This window comes from Rhea pennata, chromosome 6, assembly GCF_028389875.1.
Source record: "Rhea pennata isolate bPtePen1 chromosome 6, bPtePen1.pri, whole genome shotgun sequence".
In the NCBI taxonomy this organism is placed as follows: Eukaryota; Metazoa; Chordata; class Aves; order Rheiformes; family Rheidae; genus Rhea; species Rhea pennata.
In genome coordinates, this window is record NC_084668.1 from 12715370 (window position 1) to 12739019 (window position 23650).

At 42.2% G+C, this 23650-nt stretch overlaps 1 protein-coding gene across 1 annotated transcript in view; it reads left to right on the forward strand.

Annotated features, from left to right (window-relative positions):
- Positions 1-23650, forward strand: part of SEMA5B (semaphorin 5B) — a 270689-nt gene that overhangs the window by 240292 nt on the left and 6747 nt on the right. The window contains exons 16-22 of the mRNA XM_062578940.1: positions 671-818; positions 2192-2417; positions 3077-3295; positions 4958-5128; positions 6036-6185; positions 7090-7134; positions 10245-10450. Coding sequence (XP_062434924.1) covers positions 671-818; positions 2192-2417; positions 3077-3295; positions 4958-5128; positions 6036-6185; positions 7090-7134; positions 10245-10450 — 1165 coding nt within the window. The remainder of the gene's footprint in view (positions 1-670; positions 819-2191; positions 2418-3076; positions 3296-4957; positions 5129-6035; positions 6186-7089; positions 7135-10244; positions 10451-23650) is intronic.

The window sequence follows — 23650 nt, forward strand, 5'->3', positions numbered from 1 at the left end:
AAGACTGCGTCTGAGTCAATTAGGGTCCTGTGTGATTCAATTTGAGAAGAATATTGATTCAAAAACTGAACAAAATTGAAGTTACCTTTTAGAAAGGGAACATGAAACAACATTGGTTTAGCAGCTGCTTTTAGATGCATATAGCTGTTTTGGCTCCAGTTGCAAACACTAGTTTCTTAAGACCTAAACAGCATTAAGGGCCAGATTTTAGGAAGAGAAGTTTGTCAAGAACTTACTACTTGTCATTAGGGGCAGTTGGTTGATGAGCTGAGCTCCCATTAGTTACCTAAATAAGAGCCAGAGTTTCAAAACATTTACCATTCAGTATCTCTCATTGAGATACGTGGGCTCCAGCTTATGAGCTCTTTTGTAAATTCAGTGTGTAAAAGTTTTAAGAGCACTTTCAAAAGCCTTACCTTGAACATTTGCTCCAACCTTGTAAGTGAGCTCAGCCTTACTGTCTGGTTAACCACTCCTGGTTCTGTATAAAGGATACAGTTCTCTGCTGTGAACAGGAATATTACTAATATAACTGGCTTCTACTGAATTTCTGTGCAAGCATGAATTGCACCCAAATGCAGTATGCAGTCTAGATTTGCACCCATTGTGCTTTTCTCCCTGGGATGTGCTGACATGGACTTTTTCTGAGCAATGTGCTTTCCTCTTTCAGATTCTGTAATGAGAATAGTCCATGCCCATTACCAATTTTTTGGTCTTCATGGGGTCCTTGGAATAAATGTAGTGTGAATTGTGGTGGAGGCATACATTCAAGACAGAGGTCCTGTGAAAATGGAAATACATGTCCAGGCTGTGCTGTGGTATGTATTATTTATCGACATTTTGTATAGGGCACCTATTGACATTTAGCTTCCAAGGACTTGGTATTTAATTCCTCTTTCCATCTTGATTTTACTTCTCAAGCTAGAAGAAAGTGCTAGCCTCAGCCCTTGCTGGAGAATATACTCAAATGAACTGGAAAGTAAAGAGGTGGCAGATTGCAGAACTCAGTGAAGTTGGTGTGTGTGTGCGTGTATGTGTGTGTGTGTGTGTGTGTGTGTGTGTGTGTGTACAGGTAAGGAGTGGCTTGCATGCTAGGCTTCTGTAGGTTTAGATACCTCACGTAGCTTACCTGAGATCATTCCACCTTTTGTTCTTCCCCAGGGATGATACCACTGAGTCACAGAAGCCCGACAGGCATCAGAAATCAGTCTCACTCTCATGCTAAACAGCAGGTCAAACATGCAGTTAACCTGCAAGTGAGGCAATGGCTATCCCTTCTCTATCTTTTTTTTCACTTTCCCATTCTGGCAGCTGCTTCCTGCAGCTGTTTTAATTATTTTTATGGAGAGTTTTCTTCCAGTGTAAGCAGATTTGATCTGGAACCTCCCATCTGTTCACAAACTGTTTGGCATTTACTCTAGAATCATAAAGTCCTGAAGCATTACATTTCCTTTCCTCTGCCAGAAGAGATTGCTTTATTTATTTATTTTTAAACAAGAACTTGATGTTTTTCACTGGAATTTCTCTCGCTGGTGGAGAAAATTGTGAAAACCTCAAATCACCCTATGCCCTTCCAGCTGGAATATTGGCTGGACTCAGTGGGTGCTCTGGTCTACACCAAAGATGGCAAATGGTTCATAATCCTCATTAGAGAGTTAAAAAAACCGACTAAACAAAAAATAGCTACAAAAAGAAATTATTCTAAAAGCACCTTAAAAAATAAAACAATGAACTTTTCAAGGAATAAACCTTACTGAGATTTTGTCCTCCTGAGCGTCCTGTAGACTGGCCTGGCAATAGCATCTCAGAGCCATAGCAGAAGATTAACTTGTCCATTGTTATCATTATATATTGTTTGAAGTATTATACTGCTCACAGTGTATGAGGCTTTCCAAACCCCACAGGATTTTGAATCAGCAAAGAAACACAAATCTGAGGTACATTAGAATAACAAGCACAGTTCACCCTTGAGGTCCACCTAAGGCTCTGCACCACCGCTGCCTTTTCACAGTGCCCGAGTTTTGTGCTGTGCCCAGCTCTGACTTGTTTCTATGAGGTCAGATAATGTGGAGGGATGTAGTTTTAGATCCAGAGGGAACTCTTTGGTCCTCTGGGATGTAAATGAATCCCTGCCTGTTACACTGTTGCTGTTTGACAAATAAGGAGAGAGTGTTTTTTTCCTTCTTGGCAGGAATATAAGACCTGCAACCCTGAGAGTTGCCCGGAGGTGCGCCGGAACACACCCTGGACCCCTTGGATGCCCGTCAACATCACCCAGAATGGTGCCCGCCAGGAGCAGCGCTTCCGCTACACATGTCGTGCCCAGCTGTCCGATCCTCATGAGCTGCAATTTGGAAGGAAGAAGACTGAGAGTCGATTCTGCCCCAATGATGGCTCGGCAGTGTGTGATACTGACTGTACGTCTTGCCAGCTCCAGGGGACCTTAGGGCCAAGCCTAGATTTGGTGGTAGATGGGGAATCCTCTTGGGACAACAAAAACCTGAGTGTGCCTACATAAGTCTTGGCATGTACAATTATTGTCATTACAGAATGACTGGGATGCTTGCAGAGAGCTCTGTGACTTAGTGATCAACACAGTCAAGAGCTCTGTGCTTATGGCAGTGTATAGATTTGTTCTTGTTACTGCCAGACTGCTCCAAAGAGGACAGGCAAGTAATGAGGACATAGAAAAGAGGAGAAGAGCCATTCTGCAGAGCAGTGTGTCTGTACTCTTCTTCCTCTCTGAAGGTCCCCTCGTGCACTGCCTCTGGGTAATTCCCTTCGCTGCTGCTGGGATACAAGGCAGTGTCCTCAGGGCACAGCCTAGATTGCCACAGTTTGCTGCCCAGAGAGGTCATTTATCAAGATTATTACTTGATTCAGCTTGTGTATGTGCAGATTTCATTTCACTTCTACCTTCAGCCCAGTGGAACAAAACTCCTGCTAAAAGCTTTCAACAGAAACCCTTCCCCAAGGCACGCAAATCCTGAATTTATTTATGAGCTGAAGTCCTTTTATAAGAGCCAACAACTGACTGATTTATAATCATTTGGTGTCTCATTTGTTTTCCTTGAAGCTCTTGTTGATGACCTCCTCAAGACTGGTAAGACCTCTGCACGGATTATCAATGGGGGCTGGTCCTTTTGGGGGGCCTGGTCCTCCTGTTCCAGGGACTGTGAGTTGGGCTTTAGGATCAGAAAGAGAACTTGCACAAACCCCGAACCTAAAAATGGTGGCTTGCCCTGTGTGGGGTCAGCGATGGAGTACCAAGACTGCAACCCACATCCCTGCCCAGGTAACTATTACCATCTTCATGAATGAAATTCAGAGGTGTTCTTCCCCATCTTATTGGTAGGGACATCAAAATCAGTATTTCCAAGCTGCTTTTTTTCTTAGTTTTGTTCTTTTTTTCCTTAAATTTTTAAGCCTATTGAAATGACCCATGCCTGTGACCCACACATACTTGGTGCTGTGACTTACGTTTCATTTAGACTCAGAGGGTAACACAGCCACATCCTCTAAAGGAAGTTGTATTGTGGCTTGTCTAGCAATTTTTTGCTTCAAGCAGTGGAGGGCATCATGGTGCACCTGCACCTTGGTGAGAAGACAGGCTTAATGAATGTGGCTTAATACTGTGTAGAGATGCTTGATGTGGAGATTCTTCTTGTGAACACTTGTTTCTTCCCCCTCTCCTGCTTACGTATTGTTCTTGCGATGGGCATCTACTCTTGACATCAGTTACCATTTCCTGCACAGCCAGCAGGGAGTATTCTTGCCTGGTTTCCTGGTTTTCAAGTTTGTCCTCATGTTTATGTTGCGCTTCTGGTCCAGAATAGTAATAATAGACCATAGACAACTGTATTCTCACTTTCTTATCCTTCTCTTTGTTCTGTAATAACCATTGAACCTAAATTTAAAGGATCTTAGACAAATCATCTCACCTCTTTGCAGTTTCAGCATTTCTGGCAATACAGTTTGTGGCCTACACTTGAAAGTCCTGTATCATTATAGTATTATTATGATATTAAAACTCAATACAAAGATAAAATGCCAATGCAGATAGAATGATGATCAGAATATGTGGAGCATAGCAAGAGTGGCAAATATTGCACTCTGTGGCCTATAAAAAGAAAATAACTCTGGCACTATAAAGGCAGCTATTAGTACTATTTTGGAAGATCTCAGTGGCTTTTCACTAATGTCTGTGCCCTTCTTCTGTGCTGTTTTCTGCCCTTGAACACTATGATGTTTTACAATCTAAGTGCATGATTCCTATTTCTCTGTGTCTCCCTTCTTCCCTGCCTCACTTGATGTGTATATACAAATCCTGGGTTTATCTTGCACTAAGTCATCAGGTTGTTAAAGATATCTCCTGAAGTAATGTAATGTGGACCCGCAAATCAGATAGTCTAGTATGCAGACAAGAGGGGTTCAAACTAGGGCTCTTAATTGCCTCCCTAGATTTATTATTAACTTGTTACGTGACTGTACTCAAGTAAAGCCTCTGAGCTTCTGTTTTCTGAGGGTTGGGACTAGAAGACTTGGGGCCCCCCGCAGAAAGATGCAAGGTTGTACACTTAGGTTGCGCAGCATTTTGTTTCCAAGTAAATCTGCTGCTGCTGTAAGTGAAGTGTCAGGAAACAATGTAATAACAGTAACACAGTTTTATAAAATGTGTGTAAGAACAAAGTTGCCACCCTACAGAATAGTTTCTATTAGGGCACTTCATGATGCAGAGTCTTTTTGTGCAGGTATACTTCATTCTGCATCCACAGGGTGCATACAAAAGGGTTTTTTTTTGTCAGGCCCAAAAGTCCTGGAATACAAGAAAGTGTTAGCTAGTCTGGGCTGAGTGGATCTAGAAGGTGAGAGGCTGGGGCTGTCTCCAGCCTTGCCACGGTTAAAGGAATAACCAGTGACATGTGCCTCCCTCTCCTTGCTTTTCAATATCCTTCAGTGAAAGGTGCATGGTCTTGCTGGACTCCTTGGTCTCAGTGCTCAGCAACCTGTGGAGGAGGACACTACCAGCGCACACGGACTTGCACCAATCCAGCCCCATCTAGCGGAGAGGATATCTGCATTGGTCTGCACACTGAGGAGGCCCTCTGCAACACACACCCTTGTGAAGGTAGCCGTTTCTCATCCCTGCTCCACCTGGCTTGGGTGGTGGTGGAACAAGCCACATCCACAAAGTGTTGAAAAATAAATCAGAAACACCATCAGTTAGAAGCTTCTCTGCCAATTCAGTAAATATATATTGAACCAGAAGAAAAGTAGGCACCCGAGTGTTCAAATTAAATGCATCACCTTTCTCTCTACTTGTTTGCTGGAGCATGCCTTGGCATTCCAGTGCTGACCAGGCAAAATCTTGTTAATGGCTGATCCATTTAAGGTAATTGAAAAAGCAGGAGTTTGGTTCTTTAAGGTGGAAGCTGCAAGACAGAAAAAAGGAGTCATGAAGTACGAATCTGTGTGGTTGCTGAAGGAGCAATCCTTCATTCTTGTGGCTTACACAGAATGGCAGACAAGTGTGTGCTACAACTCGAAGGACAGACCTTTGGACCTGTGTTGTTTTTGAACCACCTTTGTGTTTCTCTGATCCAGTGCAGGCTGACTGCTCTTCTTAGGGACCTTAACAAAACCACTATAATTTGTGCTGGCTGCTTGGGGTAACTCCAGGAGGCCACTACAGACTTTGGAGTTTGTGAAGCAGCATAGCCCCATCCAGCTCCTTGCAGGTCTTCAGCCAGGAGCTGATATAGGAGCTTTTAAGGCAACCCTGCATTATGCAATGTTCCACAGGGTCTGGTTTAGTCAATATTAAGGCAACTTAACTTGACAAGTAGGATAGGATGGCTTGCACTGTTACTTGTGTTGAGAGAATAAAATTCACTGAAGACTTCTGGATTATATATGCAAGAGAGGGCTAGATCAGGATCTAGACACCCTCCAGCATTAGGGAAGTTTGGATTTTACAAGGGATCTTTTCCTTTTTGGTGATGTTCTCTGTGTGTTGTCTTGATCTTGGATTTAAGGTGGCTGGTCAGAGTGGTCAGAGTGGAGCTTGTGTAATGAAGAGGGGATCCAGTATCGCAGCCGTTATTGTGAGGTGCACAGTCCAGACTCTTCCCAGTGTGTTGGAAACAGCACGCAGTACCAAGATTGCCTGTATAATGAAATTCCTGGTATGTACAGAGTCATCAAGGAGGGAGAGGGTGGGCTGATTCAGGAAAGTAGCTCATGCCCAGACTATCAAGCTAAGCTAAGATTTTCCCTACTGTAGATGGGATTTGGATGCCTCTAAAACAACAAGCAAGCAAACTAACAAATGTGCTATATACTCACTGGTTTCAGGACAGGATAACTGACATTCCTTTGGGGACAGCTCAGGTCTCTTATAAAACAGAATTACTTAGATCTATAATAAGTAACTAGTATTGCTTGAATTGAAGCTTTTAACCTTGCATGGTTGTCTCAGGCTGGGTTATATAAATGAACTCTGTTCTTGGTGTGGATATGGGCAACAGGAGGTCCTTAAGTTCAAGTATCAGAGGGGAGCGTCCTACAGGAGTGGAGAAGCAAGGTGGGGCAGATGGAGACAGCTGGTGTGTAAAGTGGGGAGAGCAATCAGGGCTCTAACAGAGGAACATTGCTGATGGAGAAATGTTCGTCTTCCAACATCTTCCAACCTAGGTTTTGTGAAAATTGAATCTAGACAAATGTCTAGACTAAAGAACCCCTTTCCAAATGTATTTTTTATGGACTACAATGCCCCGGTTTAAAAATCTGAGCTCTCCAGAGAGTGATAATCTTGTTTTCCGTGGTTTTCTCAGCTATCTTCTTTATCCAAATGGAAGAAGCTAAACAGTGATCAGGTAATAGTACTGGAAGTAATTGCCAAGTCTTTTGAGAAGTTTTGTTGCATGAAATTCCCCATGCTGAGCTTATCATTCAATTTAGAGAGACTCTTAGCTTGCCGCAAAACATTCAAGCAGCTTCTTTTGTCTAGATTATCGGGGTTTTAATTACTTAAAGAAGCAAAATGATAGCAAAATGACAACTTTCTCCAATCTTCTTTTCTTTGTTCAGTGATCCTGCCAGCCTCCAGCATTGATGAGAACACAAACTGTGGAGGTAGGGTACCACTAACTATATATCTTATTTTTTTCCTAACCTAGCTTTTTTTCTCCTTGTGCAGTATCAACCGAAGCATTAATCTATACAGCTCACATCCCACTGATAACTTAATTCCATTGGAGTCTTGCTGTCTGAGTCAAACTGGAAGAATTTATCGCACTGTCCAGTTGTCAGTTCCAAGATTTTTATTTATTTCAGGGTTTGGGTTGGGCACTGAAGGTCATTAATTACCAGGGAGCACATCACCTGTCTTTCTCTCTATCTACAGTATAAATGGTTCAGGAGAAAGGAAGGGGTATTCCTCATTTCACCGCTGTGAGCCTACAGCTGTTTGGAAGCAGATGTTTTTAAACAACCTGTAAAGACTTTAGTGAATGGAGATCTGTTAGACAGTTCCTTTACTCTCATAGCACTAGTTTAGTGTTGATGGTTGTCCTCTAACCACTTCTTTTCACTGAAGTCCTTACCTCTCAGAGAAGACGTGTCTCCTTTATGCATGTAACTTGGAAGATGCAGTCATTAGTGTCACTTCTCCACTGGCCTAGGAACCATGTGATAAAAATGCAGATTGAAGAAAATGGCAAGTTCCTTCGACATTTAAAAATGCTAGTTTCACACTAATGACCATGTCAATTCCTACTATTGTCACACCCCTGCTTTCCTGACACCTCAATAGTCTGCAGGCTGCCAAAATCTGTTCCGCCTGTGGAGATCGTGGCAAAAAAAGCATGTCATCCATGGAATGGAAATGTGGCCTTTTGGTTTGTGACTGCAGGGCAATCAGTGGAATTAAGATTTCAGCACCTACAATGTAATGATTGGCTTTCTACATCACTTCTCCCCCTCCAGAGGGGGCAAAGTCTCTCTTCTGTTCCAGGACTCCTTATTACAGTTGCACTTTGCTGATATGCCCTGTATTCACATTACCTTCTTTTTTCTACTGCCATTGCATTTGCTGTTCCAATCTACATTTTTACCATGGCTAATATTATTTATCACATAGTGTTCCACAATATTTGGCAAGGAAACCAATCAACAGAAATTCTGCTGATGCATCTCAGAAAGTCTATATTATAAAAGTGATGAACCAGAAAGGCTCCACCCTGGGGACTAATGTGCTGTAGATAAAATATTTTATTTTACCCCTAAGGTACTGCTAAAACTCACCTGAAAAATCAGATGGGTCTTTCAAGGGTGACAGTGAAATGTAAGAGAGCTTTATGTTTTAGAAAGGATTTCCTACTGTAGTGAATAGGCTAATGTAACAGTGAAATGAAACATTAACTGCAGTATAAGCAAAGCTGGGCAGGAGGAGAATGTGACAAAATATCATGTGGTTTTGCTGAACACTGACTGCATATTCTGTATTTTAACTCTCACAAGTGAGGTAAACCAGGCAGAGGTTTTTAGAAAGGAAATGTCTTTTTGGAAAAGTCTCATAATATTTAATAGGAAATTACCATCTTTCTGCTGGTTTTTTGGACCATCATCTAAAACACAATAGAAAGTTGTAATCTTGCAATAGAATTTTATAGTGTGGTTTAAAAAATAAATGTAGCTTGTCAGTCTAATAAATTCTGTATGCTCCTCACTGTAATTATGATTGAAGTGTATTACTTTTCTGTAGGACTCTATTGGTTTTGTTCTTATTTAACTCAGGAGGATATTTTTTAACTAAAGATTAGAGGGATGGGCAGAATTCTCTATTTGAAAAGCGTATCAGTTAAAATGTAAGATGGCACCAAAAAAAAAAAAAAGCACACCGTGATCAGACTAAGAATGAACCTCATTTACAGCCACTCTCCGAGTAGTCCCTTCCGTTTCTCCGCACACAGTCAAGTCAATGCAGCGCTCTGTCCAAATGGATTGGCTTTTGAAGTATTATGGGGCTTTCCCGCTGCAGTCTCCACTGAAGTGATCTGGCTGTCCCCTGGGACAGCTGCCCTGGGGCGCTGGGACCCCTGTCGTTCCTGCTCGAAAGATTATATGGCAGAGCAAAGTCACTCGCGCTTGGGGTCGTCATCACTGATTCTCTCCCTGTGAACCCCTCAGCAAATGGCAGCAGGGTCACAAACTGAGGCCACCCAAGACTGCTTCTGATTATTGCTCAAACTTGGTGGCTGTAAAGGTCCCACTCCTTGTTCTGTTGATGGTAGAGATCTGTAGGCTGGTGGGTTTATCATGGGGTTTGGGACTTTCTAGGGTGAGGGAGGAATGCGGAGAGTTATATGACTTTCTCCTCCCCTGCCAGGCAGAGTTGTGAGTTAAATACTCCCAGCACATGGGATGCACACCTCCTCCCAAGGGTTACTGCTGTGCTTGGAGGGTACGGATCTCTGTAGGAGGCTTTTATAGTCCAGGAGCTTTACTTTTTGAAATCTTCGCACTGTAGCTACCCTACTAGCACCTGCCTTGCGTGCCTATCTGTGCAGTTTGTGAAATACAACCACAGAAGAGATTTTTCAAGCAGTTTGCCCCTTTACTTATTCCACCTCATCTTTCTTGTTCCCCTGAGGACCCCTGTTTTGCTGTTAGTGGTATATACCCCAGAAGGTAGTGCAGAGGTGGCCAAGGCAATACACTGCTATGAATAAGCAAGGATGCTGAGCACACTTGGATTACGCCAGGGAGGAATGTGCATCTCCCCTGACTCCCACAGTCCCATAGGCTTTTGGGGCAGCCAGCAAAAAGGGCTTTCCCTTCTTTTCCTCCCCTTTAGAGAAACACTGCTTTTATCCCCTTATTTCCATGACACGCACATGCTTTGGAATCTATTAATGTGTATTGTTTGTACGGCTCATTTCTTTAGCTGTCAGCTTAACATAATGTTTAGTTTCAATATCAATGGTGGGGAGAGAGGAGAGACAGGGAGGGAGCTTTGAGAAAACAATGCGTGAACCTGTTAAATGCACAAGGCAGAGCTGCAGTGGGGAGAGCGATTTGCGGGGAGATTATGTCAGTTTATGTTAGAACGTAAGACTCTGGCTTCAACAGCTTATTAATGTTGATCCCAAGATGTCATAGCTCGGATTTGCACCTGTGGTCTTACTGGGAGAGGGAAAGAGACTGTTCTTTAAAAATAGCATCACTTGTCATTTCTCTTGCAGGTTTTAGTCTCATCCATCTGATTGCCACCGGGGTCTCCTGTTTCTTTGGCTCTAGCCTCTTAACATTTGTGATTTACGTGTACTGCCAGCGCTGCCAGAGGCAGTCCCAGGAGTCAACTGTTATCCACCCAACCACTCCCAACCACCTCCATTACAAAGGCAACACCACCCCCAAGAACGAGAAGTACACCCCCATGGAGTTCAAGGTAGGATGCTCGATGGGAAATGCCACAAAAAGCTTGATACTACCTGAACTCTTCCATATTTATGTCATGGTTTGAACTGGGTAGGCTTGTGTTTCTGTGCCCAGCTGTTAGCGTTAATGTGGGACTGAAGTGGGACTTTGGTGGTGCTGAAAGTGCATGTAGCAGTACTGTCACAAAGGGGTTAAAAAGTCCCGTATTGCAATGGGATTTTGTTCTGTTTCACAGCCCTGATAAATGGCCGTGTGGCAAATACATACCAGCATACTCCAGCCCGTTACTACCATTATACATTCACAAATTGTCCTCTAGGAACTCACTAAGAGCTCAGCTCAGTGCATTGTTAGTGCTTGGTAAGAGGAAACGGAGGGGAGGAAGAATAAAAATGGAAACTTGAACAAATAGCTGGGAAAATGCTGATTGGTAGAATGAGATTCTGGAAATACTTTGGGAACTGCAAAATTGGATAGAATAGGGAAGGAAAAAGGGTTCTGCCTCCTCTGCCAGTACCGGACAGAACATATCCTCCAGGCAGCTGTACAAAATTCAATGGCAGCAGCAAAATTGGGGAAAAATTAGGAAGACATGAGTGTGGAGGTAACACACTCTCTTGACATGTCTGCCTGCTAAAGAGAACATCGGCTGTTATCCAGAGAAGGTATGACTAAGGGTGCAAAAGGCAATACGCTGAAAGAGCGGCACCTCCCTGTGTTTGAACCTTGGTCTGCAGGTGAGGTGTGAGATCAGAGGGCTGAGCAGCGTGATGGACGGAAGAGCTTTCCGTCACCCCGGGAGGAACAGCGTGCCTAAGGTCGCTGGAGCAGTGCGCAGCGTTGTCTGGGACATGAACACAAAACAGAAGGAAAGCCAGCAGCTGCTTGCTCCTTCCTATAGCTCTCTGCTGTTGACATTTTGGTTGTGTGTTTCTGCTGGTCTGGCTGGAATTCTGACTGAGATCCTACATAAAGATCAACTGTGGGGCCATTACCATAGACTAAAGTCCATGGGTCCTGGGGACAGTTTCTGCATAGAGACTTTATAATGCTGGGCTCAAGAAGACTCCTGATACATGGCAGTGATTGCAATGTAAATATGCATCAGAACAAAGAGCTTACATTATATTTTTTGAAAAGAGTCAACATTTTTCTGATATTTTAAAGGAAAATGGAAAATAGCAGACTAGTTTGGCAATAAGTATGTGCCAAATTCCTTGTGTTGGGTATTGCAGCCCCTCAGAGGATCCCACTGTCTATAAATGCAGTCTCAAAAATACATTTCCTGACAGTGTAAGGCTCCAGTTGCATACAGTTTAATAAGGATGCAGCATCATAATGCAAGTCAGCGTGGATTTGTGGAAAGTAAATCATGTCAAGCAAATTGGATTCCTTTTCTAAATTAAATAAACATTGATCCATATAGAAGGGAAGCAGCAGATGTATTGGGGTCTTCAGAAGCTTTTAACAAAGTTTCACAGAATGCATTATTCTACACATTCTGCATACATGGGCTAGGTAGTAATTTAGTAAGACACGTAAGGAATTGGGAGCTGATCCTAGAAGCTTCAAGCTATGAGAGTAATCCTTTCAGTTACATGAAGAGTTGTCAATAGGAAGACTCAGGTGAGACTTGGAGGAACAAAGGTGTGCAAGACTATCCTCATGTTTCTCACTTAGCAAACAGTGAAGAAAAGATAGAAATTATTTCTATGGGCAAAAGCACTCCGAATCAGCTTTTTTTTCATGATTTATACTATGCTTCCGTACATGATCAGATGATCTAAAATGGGAAGAATAGTTAAAATTTAGAAAGATGTTTCCAGAATAATCTTGATCAATTGGCTGAACGGATTATGAAATGCAGTGTGTCTAGGCAAAGCAGTGCAGTGGAGTAGAAGTAGTAAGAAAGCCAAACAAAGATTAAAATGGCAGCAGATTAGTTAATGTAGTATCAGGAGGGAGTTGACCTCTTTGATAGATCCATTTCTGAATACTTGATGTAGTGTGTAGTGACAGTAAGCAGCTGTTAGAGACTTCTTCTGAGAGGCATAAAGAGCCTAGGCATTAGATCAAGTTTTGAAAAGTCTAGTTTATTTAAAGGAAAGCATTAGCTAACTGGGACTGCACAAGGTAGGCTGGGGGGAGAGGGGACTTGGACACAAGGAGAGATAGACCAGATGGGACGTATTTATAGAACGTTAGGAAGTGAAACAGTTCGAGTTCATAAATCTGCAGTCATTGGACAGAGCAAAACTAAATGTTTAGGAGCAAGGGACTACTCTGTTAAGAAGACCTTGAAGTGATACTCTCTCACAGAAAGTGATGAATGAGGCAAATACACTTACAGAAAGGGTAAAATCTGTTTATCGAGTGAAGCCCTTTTCCCCTATCCCTGTTGAATGTTTTCTTACATTCCTCTTCTTTAGTGTCCCTCCTTTCATAAACTCTTGCCTGAAAATGTTTCATTTAATAACAGTTTTTTCACTCCTCAGTGTTCCCTTGAAGAACAGAGTGTTAGTGCAGTAAGAGGGAGGTTGTCTGTGCTCTGTGCTATGTAATTACTTACAAAAGTTGTTATTAGCTAGCTTTGTATTTAGGAATAACTGGCAGATTTTTGTAAGGGTCAGGAGGGAATTTTTCCTGCCTTCGAAGAGTGTGTGTGGTTTTATTGTGATGCTACACAATTAACATTCAAATGGTGAAGGAGCTAAAATTCTCCTCCTGGAAAATGAGAGTTAGACTGAGTTTGGATATGGGCCCATCTGAATTTCAAACGTATGCATATGAAAGAAGGTACAAATACCTGAAATTCCAGATTTTAAAACCAAGCAAGCTTCTACGCAGAAGATGCCAAGAAAACTCCCCCAAATATTTTTTAGGTAAGGAAAGCGAAAGAATCAGTGTGTGTTTGAGTGAAAGAGTTAATAACCCAAGATTAAGCAAATATATGATGTGTAGACTACTTTTCAGTTACAGAAAATAATAATGCATAGTGATATGATGGTAGCAGAAGGCTTAGCATATGCATTAGTCTATTATTTTCCATTCTTTGATAATACTAAGCCTCCTGCAACCATCTTTATTTGGTTTTCATCTTGAAATATCTCTGCTCTCCAACCAGCAGGTGAACGCAGTAGAAGGTTTGGCAATGTTACATTCAAATGTACAGCACCGATTGCAAACTTAGATATCAAGGTGAATTTTACACAGATTTTAATGAAGGAAGTGCTAGCTGGGATGAGCCTTGTTGGACATTCAAGCACAGCAATGAATTAATGCAGATCAAATGTAAATATTGTATATAATGGTGACCTATTGATCATTAAGTTGATGCTAACTTGCCTAGGCAGTGTTTTGCAGAAGAATACTTTATTTCTCCTGGCTTCTTTTCCCTTCCTGTTTTGCTTTCTCGGAGATGCTGAGAGGTTTATTATTAGCTATTTTAGCCATGATGTCTTAAAAGATTTCATACATATGCATTTACCAGCAGCATGTTGATTTTGATTTGTTATTCACAGATTGCAGGGGAGAGACCTTTGGGTCACCTAATAAGCAGTTCATGTTTCATTAATTGGTTAAAGTTCATACAGCACTCTGACAATATTGAAGACTGTGCAGAACAAGAGCATAATGAAATAAAAATTATCTACTCTTTGCATTTTGGCATGATGGGTTACAGAACCACCTACAACCTCCCCAGTACTGCCGCATCGATTAGTTAATAACTGACTATCAAAGCAGAGAGGAGAACCTGTTTTCTAACATGTTGCTTCAGCTACTCAGTGACTTACTGATATGAGTTACTTATTAACATCATACTAGATGGAAAGCCAGATGATCCTGCACTAAAAGCAGGAGGATGTTGGGTCAGGGCTGAGCCCTTGTGAATGAGAAACTCTAGGAACAGCCACACATGGAGAAAGGATTTGGACTGAACTTCTTCCTATTGCTAAATCCTCTGCTAATAAAGAGAGCCAACTTTTCACTCTACACGGGATGTGGACAGGCAAAGGCATCTGCACATTGGTCCAAATCCAAAGGCCGATGGCCTTTGGATCAGGCCAGATGTGATCGGTGAGAAATGTAAGTTTGCAAGGTCAGTCGTGGTGATGGTTCTGCAGATTTGCTTCTCGGTTGTGTTGGACAGACCTTCCTCTGCCCTTCCTTCCTTCAGCACTGCTTTAGTCAAGAGTCACACAGTCAAACTCTTTTTGTTCTGATATCTGGAATAAGCTGGGGAAACACTGGAGCACTGCCTGTATTCTAGACATCATTGCGGTAAGGGCCACGGAAACTAAGGGCCCAGCACTGAGGTTGTACTCAAGCAAAATAATAGTCATTTATGTCAAGGAGCAAATTTATGTGGGGGAAGATGAGTTGAAAACTGATTGAGGTAGTGGGCTTTGGAAAATAAAGCAGGAAACTAAATGTTTAGTGTGTCACCTGGTACTTCAGGTTCCTAGGAGGGCACCAGAACAATACAAGTTAGCTTGATGGGACTTTGGGTCCTATACCTGCCCAAAATTCTGCAACAAATGTAAGTGCAGCCTTTACAAAATGGGAAGAGTTCTCACTCCATTGCTTGGGAGTCTGTACAAATAAAAAGTTACAAAGAATTTTTTTCAATAAAATGAGAAAAATGCTGTTGAAAATCAAATAACCCCTGCAAAGGAGTCCAGGCACTGTGATCCACATTTCATTAGGAATCCCAAATAGTTCATGGAAATAAAATATCAATGTGGAGGGCTATGAAACAAAAACAATTTTGCGTTTGGAAGAATAATCCTTCTGAATAAAACAATAGCCCAGATCTTTGGTATGGCTTCCAACATTATAATGAGTAGTGAAGCTCAAGGTATGAGGAAATGGATCCCTGTATGGTTTTCCTTTCCCTTGGCTATGGTCATTTTCATTGCCACTGAAAATCACAGCTTTTTACAGCAGGGAGACAGCCAGTGGTTCAAGTTTAAGTGAGGTTTAGCTGCCGTCAAGCCCCCTGGAGAAATGTTTGTCTAAGTCAGCCTCAGGCTCTGAGGATGTTTGTTTCTCTCTTCCTTGGAAAACTTAGGGCTTCGGTGTCCTATTGCTGAATTTGGCATGTTGCTATTTCAACTAAAATTGGCCAACCCGTTTGTTCGTAGCCATCAGAGCCCATACACTGATATCGTTGTGATAGAAGCTTTGTTCTTTTCTGAAGAAAAAGAAATAGCATAGATGGGTTCTGTGACCCTGTGCATCTATTCAAGCCCAGGGAAGTGGCTGTAAAGTTTAGACAAAAGCCAGCAGTTGATGACACTCAACATAGTCAATAAGTCATCAACAGTCTTCCATAAGCATTTGCTTTAGCTGCATGGCATTTTACAGAGAGATTTAGCTGATGTGATCAGCTGAGAAAAAAAATGTAATATGTGTGTGTATATATATATCGTAAATGAGATTGAAATATAAATTTTGTTCCCAGTGAAGTTCATGTTTAACAAAGACTATTTCCCCTGAACAAAGTGGCATTTAAGAACATAAACTGCTTGAATGGCAGAGTACATATTTTTAGTACTTACCATGAGTATAGTATTATTTGAAAAAGAATGGTAGGGGCAGGGGGTTGTATTGGCAAAGGAGCATTGTGCCCTTTCTTGTGTGATCCTGCAGTTGCAAATATCACTTCAGGGGACTCTCAATTTACATAATGCCTGCTAGGAAGGGAAGGCAAGAGAGCTTACTGATGGGGAAAAAGGATTAAGTGGTGCGCCTCAGTCAAAATCTATTAGTGTCCTTTTCTCCCCTTTGTATCATTGGGTCGAGTCAAATTGAGCAGTCAAGCATGCCTGGAGGTGTGGTTGTCCTGTGATGATGATGATGCCCGTGGAGTGATGTGCAGCTCTTGGAAGTGTCCTTGCGCCGTGGCAGCAGCGCTCAGCAGGCTGCCGGGTGCCTGTCACAGATATCTCCATTTTATAGATGCATTATCTAAGAGCAGGGGGAAATTGCTCGTGAGGGTGTGACTGTTTCGTTGCTTGGGTTAAGGGAAATGCTCCCTCTGGGATGCTAGGCAGCTGCTTGCAATGTTCCTTCAGTCGAATTTGGTTCCTCCTCCCTGCAATCTTCGTGCAAGCCCTTCGTTACTTTGCAGTGCTGTTGCTGCTCAGTCTGCAGTAGGAATCCACATTATTCCTCTTTCCTTTGCATTTTGAGAGAGCCCAGTCTTGGGGATTAACATTTAGTTTTCCTCTTTAAACTAGCTTGAGAAGTTTTAAGTCACAGTGGAGGTAGATGCTACGTATTCCTCCTGCCATGGTCTTTTCTGATGACTCCGACACATACACAACTGTGTATGACCAGGTGTATCTCCTCTACAGTCACATCAGGGCTATGGCAGCGTGCTCTACCTCTCACAGTCTAGGCTTGTCATCACAGATGCTGGAGTGAACCTTAGTTTGTTAGCTGTGTTAGCCTTATTTGTAGCTGTGATGATTGGTGGACACAAGTAAAACAGGTTTGCAGGTAGACAAGATTTTTTCTTTGTTTTTATTAGATCAATGAATATAGTTGGAAAAAAAAAAGTTGGCAGGCTTTAGACCATGTGAGCTACTATTTCAGACCTGAAAGACAGGTGTGCTCAAAAGTTCATCTAATTTTTCCAGCTATCATAATTGGTCTTGTAATTCATATTACTTTTTTCTTGCAATCTTTGCTTCCCTTAATTTCTCTGGCGTTGATATTTATTTGCTGTCCATCCTCTGATGTGCTGTAAAAAGGAGAATTAAAGGAAGAATTGCAGGACTGGGAATAATAAAATCGCTCTGTGCTGTCGTATGTTTACGTGACTTCCCTCTACTGGTCAGAATGGGAATAGTTCAGATATACCCTGACCCCATTTGCTAAAAGTTAACTTGGTTCTTGCTTGGCTCAGGTGCTCGAAGTAGTTGTTCCCTTCATGTCTCTGCGAAGCTCTGACTGGCAGTGGTATGTGCCAAAGTCAAGCTGGGAAATCCTCAATGCCTCCAAGACAGGCAGGAGAAACTAATTATGGGATTGCAGAAGAGTTTAAAGGGAGCCATGAGGGCAGGGAGCTGAGCAATATGGACAAGCAATGTGTACCAGAAAAGATATAAACTTTGTGACACACATGGAGGCGAGCTGCAGCGCTATTCCCGTAGAGTAGCTCCACTAGCGAATGATGGATTTTTAGTAGAATCGTAAAGAAAAGCAGTTGAATACCTATGAAATACAGATAGCTCTGTCAGTTTTCAGAGCTAGAGCTCAATCTCGAGAACTTGTTTGGCAGCTCCAAGGGAGGACTGTTCAAATACCCCAGCTGGTTTTCCCTGTGCTGGGACCACAAGCATCATCCTGAAGAGCAACGGAGAGGGTTGTCAGGGCTGCTGGAGATATTCTGGCTGCTTCCATGGCACAACTGCAGCAACACTACATCAGTCACCACTTTTCCACCACTGCGCCCTTTATATATGCAAAGTAGGTTTGGCGAAGGCAGGAGTGGCTCTGCCTGCATTCCCCTGTAGGCAAGGGGAATCCTCATTAATTCAGGTTTAATGTTGTCCTGAGATTTGGCACAAAGCATGTGAATGAAGGAAAAAAAAAAAACTAAAAATCCACAGATGAACGAGTCTAGATGGACTGTATCCCAGAGTCTGTGAGAATCAGCTAATGAACAACCCCAATTATCTCTATGAGTATCACGGAAATTGGGCAAACCCCCAATGCCATGAAATGCAAAGGTAATTCAAAAGCATTCGTATGAAAGAAGGCCAATTTCTTCCCAGCTAATTGAGTCACTATTAAGCTACCAACTCCAATGCACTAAAATCACACAAGTAGCTCCAGTAACTTCACATGGGAAAGGCCAGTTGGATTCGGGCCTATGAGAAAATACCTGTAAGTACTCAGGACCCCAACTGATAAAATCCTTCTGGACTTCCCCATTGAGCAAAGCATACCGGTGGGGTATTGAATCCTAGCTGTCTTAAAAGCTTGGCAGAGTCAGGGCCATAGTAAAGAATGAAACCAGGAGAAACAAGTGGGGTTGACCCAGTTGTGGTTTCAGTTACAGCAGTGGGAACTCATTGAAACCAGTCTGTGTCCGTGTTCTTGTGCAGGCAGATCTGAATGAATATTTGAGAGGCGACACAATCACACACTGATGAGATGAAAGGAGCTTGGGTGGAACGGACAGCTGAGCTGGGACCCTTGGGCTGAGAAGGAAGAAATCAAATGTGATCACTTTGCACTGTTTCAGCATTAGTGGATGAAGATAATGAGCTGCACAAGGGTAGATTCTCAGTTGGTTAAAATGGAGCTTCGCTGGTCCGTACACTTAAAGAACATTACGGTACCGGTGTCCTAAATAATCTTGTGACATGTAAGTACAAATTGGCTTGGACAAGAAAGGTGCTGCCGAGAGTGAAGCAATGGCTAATGGACTGTAAGCATCAGGTAATCGTTAACGGGAATGTGCAGGGCTATGGGGCAAGGTGTTTGGGGCACTGCAAGCAGCAACGCGAGCTTTTGCTTTATTTAATATTTTCATTAACAACCTCGGAATAGGTGCAATCAGTGTGTTAATTAAACTAGCAGAAGATATTAAATGGAGAGATGTGTCAAAAAACAGTCATTGGTATAGAAATAGTGGAAAATGACCTGGAGAGGTTATAAATACAGAGAAGAAATAACAAGGTGAGCTGCAGCATAGCGAGAAAACACAGCGATCTTGAGGAACATAATCAAAAAGCAGCTATTTAGTGGGTGAGAGATGCTTGGAAAGCTGTAAGACTATAAGAGACTGAATTGAGTTAACAGATGGCAAATTAGGCCCTGTCTCTACTTTTATTTCTATTTTTACTGCCTTTTTTTTTTTTTTTTTTTTTTTTTTGCATCACTGCAGTTACACCTTTGCAATTCTGAGTCTAAATGTAGTGCTGTGGGCTGGCACCACTCTACATGACTTACAATTGTAATTCCCTAGAATAAGCAGCTCTGAGGCAATCTGACAACTCAGGAATGTTTGCTCCAGTATAGGTGCGACGAGGCGGTGAAAGCTACCTTCTCCGGACAGACCTGCAGGCTGTCGCCAGGGCCTTCCTAGTTCACATGCATCAGCCGAGGCCCCCACCGCAGTTGGTATAGATGGTCTTCTGCACCCAAGTGAACTCTTTAGCTTAGTTTTAGAAGATAATTAATATACCTCCGGTGAGTTAGTTTGGGTGCTGGAGCATGCGCAGTGACGGGTGTTGTATCTCAGCTGATCTGCCTCTGCAGTACCATTGCTGCATGCCAGAGTGGCCCAGGAAGGGGGGAGGAAGGACATACACTGAAGCGTCGTAGCAGGGCAGTGAGGAGACAGTTTATACCTTCCCATATAGCTGAGATCATGTCTAGTGTAGCTAGTACTGCTCAATGTAGCCTACAGCTATACACTGCTGTATTATATTGTTATATATGTATATATATTGTTATATATTGTATGCTATACATATAGCTATGTATTGTTATATGCAGCTACAACACATGTAGCCTGCAGCTATATTGGGTAGCAGCTTAGGGCAGCCCTGAACTCTCTTTCTTGTCTGGACACAATATCATGGGTGTTGCTACCACCAAATTCCTGGCAAGCCAGGGCTCGACACACACTTCTGGGCTGTGTACCTGCACTTGAGAGCGGGCAGACTTCCACTGACTCCTTGGCCATCAGTTCCCAGTTCAGAAAAGTACTTAAACCTGGATCTAGCTCTAAGCAGGACCTCACTTCAGTTTGCCTTATTGTTATTTACAGTTTGTCTTGGCGTCTTACCCATGTGCTTGAAGGCAGAGATGTGCCAAAGCATCTTTCTGATTATAGTCCTTTACGTCGCCAACCCTGGGGGGGTTGGTAAGTTTAAGATGGCAGTAATATAACTGCACTCCCTCCCAAGCATAAGGATAAAATAGCTATTTTCAAACAACCATAGAAAACTGAAGTTATTCATTTTCTCATAACTGAATGTCAGTTCCATTGTCAACCTGAGCACATCTACAAATGCTGCTGTCATCTGGGGGGTGCTAAATACAAAGATACTGTTTAATTTATTTACCAATAACAGTGAACAAAGAACTTCCAGTCTAAAAAAATACGGTAAGCTTCCATCCAAAAGGAACGTACAATCGTTAGTTTAGTCTCACAGTGGCTTTTTTTTCTTTTGTATCTCTTTTCAAGTGGGAAAACCAAAAGTTTGTCATCTGTACATCTAAATATCAGTGTAAATGCTGCAAACAACCTTAGTGAATTCAGTGGAATGACTTAATACATAAATCCTGGGCAGTGCTACCTTTCAGTTCGGTGTGGGCAGAGCTCACCAGCCTTTGTAAAAGCATCGATGAGACAGCTTGTGTAGCATCAGACACTAAGCAAATTTTTAAGAAAAACCTGAAGGATTTACTGAAGTCTTAAAAATCACTTACAGCTTGCAGTAAATACTTGGCAGCTTTCCATATTTCCAGGGTTGTTTGTGATGCATGGCTTGAGAAGCACAGCAGTGTAGTGGCATCCGGTTGATCGGAGGAAAGGGAGCCCGTGGGTGGGCCAGACGTCATTTATTTTCCTGATGTCAGTTATTGCCAAAAGAGATGATTTTAGTTGTATGGTTTATTTTGTAGAAATGCAGTTATTACGCTAATTATTTCTAAATTTACTGCTTAATTATAATTCTGAGATCTCTACCTTGGTACTTCCAGAGAAGTACAAGCTGTGGGAAGTGCTTCTTAATGTATTTCCACAACCCAAATTGATTTGGCTAATGTTCCTAGAACTTGAAGGGTAACATCCTTTTACAAGGAGGCAGAGCTAGCTCCATAAAACAGCCGATCTGCATTGAAATGGCATTTTGCCCAATCTAATTTTGCTGCAGAGAACATATACAACTTACAAGCTACACAGAAGAAGCTACAAGATGGATCTTGGATTCGCTATATCATTGCACAATTCTCTTATCCCTCCCTTCTTGTGGGAGAGAAGGGAGAGTAATGGCCATCTAACTCTATTACTACAGGATGTCTGTTGGATACTGTTCCAAGGAAAATTGGAAACACTATTTCTTTTAGGGCTAGCTGTGCAGCTGAACTCTGTGGGGCTTTTGTCATTGATTTCTGCAGAGGCCGGATGCAGGTTTCCAAGCACATCAGCTTGATCTGCGTATTGCTAAGAGGAGTGGTTTGAGTACTAGCTTGCTATCCGGCACCCGAACCCTAATTTTAGACCTTTGCCTGTGTCCACAGTGGATGACCCAGGTTAACATTTACTGGAGTGACTGCCCTTGCTTCCTTAGTGCCTCTGCTCACTTTATGAGGAGGGAAAGGTTTTTCCCTGTAATACAACGGTGGGTTCAACATTACAGAAAATTTGCAACATGGAAGCTTCCAAGCACCCAGTCCTGACACACATAGCACATCTTTGCCAAAGAATGGCTGTTGGAAAGATGCCTTGTGCTGTGTTGTTCAGCTGATGCAGAGGGCGAAGTGATGATTATTGAACCATAAGTGCTAGACCCGGTGGTTTGAAGCCACCCAGAAAAGTCACCCAACTTTTTTTCTTTCTTTTTATATTTGTAAGGAGAAAAGTGTTGTGGGTGGAAGGTGAAAGAACTGAAATAACACCTGGTGACAGACAAATAGTGGGCAAATTGTTAGGCTGCTGGAAATTGCTTTTGCTCCATTGATTTCACTGGGACTCTGATGCTGTGTAGCTGGCGAAGATTAGCTTACAAACCTCAAGAAACTCCTGACTCTCCCCGGAAAGCCCCCAAAATAGAAAAGAAAATCTGGAGCGCTAAGAGCATACCTAGCTCTGCGTGATGAGATCAAGGAAATCCTGTCACTGTAGTTCATTCTGTTGCAATTACCCCTACTTTATAGCCCCTTTTTGGTATTGGTGGTATGTGTACAGGAGGAAAATCTTACTGCGAATGAAAATGCTTTTAGAACCATCCTTTTCATTTTTGCTTACCAGAAAGGATATAGAAGTCCTTTTTAATTTGGAGGGGAAATGTTCATTTTTAAATCAAGTTTTGCAATTTTGATGATTGTTTATTGAAAATTGAAACATTTGAGCTGTTTATGTGAGTCAGAACTGTTTATACAGCTTGAGCATGCAGCTGTAGGACAGGAATAGTACTGGAACTCCCATACTGTTAAGCATGAAAATGTTTTGATACATCTGGGAGAATGTAAGCAAGTAGGTCAGTGGATTATGACTTAATGATCTGGAGCAAAGGCAGAACTTGGAGCAGTAGTGGCAAGGCATTGCTGGAGAAAAAGCAACAAATGGGAAATCTGAATCTGACTGAAAATATCAATAGTAAAAGCTGATAAAAATTTAATATATGAATATGGCACAGTGCAATCATGTTTAACACAGCGGGCACTTGGCTTTACCTTGGAAGGAACAGGCTGTGTGTGTATGTCAGTATTTTGCCTCCTATATGAATATCGGAGATTAGAGCAGCACACAAGATGAAATATTGGTATACTTTCCTAGACTGTTTCAGTTCTAATTAACTGCTAATAAAATAGTAATAGTGATAACTAATTGTTTTTATATTACAGTTGCTGAAATACTCAATATTCTGTTGTACTTGTTACAAACATAGAATTCACTGGCAACAAGATTGTACCTTTGGATTAGTTGAGACGGATAGTGAAAAAAAGGTGCTGCTATTTCACATTTTCTTAAAGCCATATTCATCCTTCATTGTCTGAAAACATCCCTGTTTGACAGAGCAGCATACCTGGAACCCAGTCTTTTTGCGTATTAGTCATATGCCAGTAATAAGACCAAAATGAGTATTTGAATAATGAGTAGACCGGAAAAAAATAAATGATATCAACTGTACCAGGATGGCATGGCTCATACACGATGGGAGGAAGCTGGTAAAAATATTTTTGATTGATGCACATCAAGGTTCTTGGCACTGTTTGAATGGGTCATGTTTTTCTCAGCACATCCTACAGGTATCCTGCCATTTGTGGCACAGAGATTTTGCATCACGTGATGTTTCAGCAGTACAGGTTGAGCTGGCTTTTGGGGTAGCCTGATTCCACTTGCTCAGCCACAAATGCCGGGGGTTGTACATCTCAGCAAGAGGAGGCATTAGTGTTCGATGTGGGAGGAGGCTGGAAGTAAGAGGGGGAAAATAAAAAGCAGGTTGAGTTTCAGGAAAAA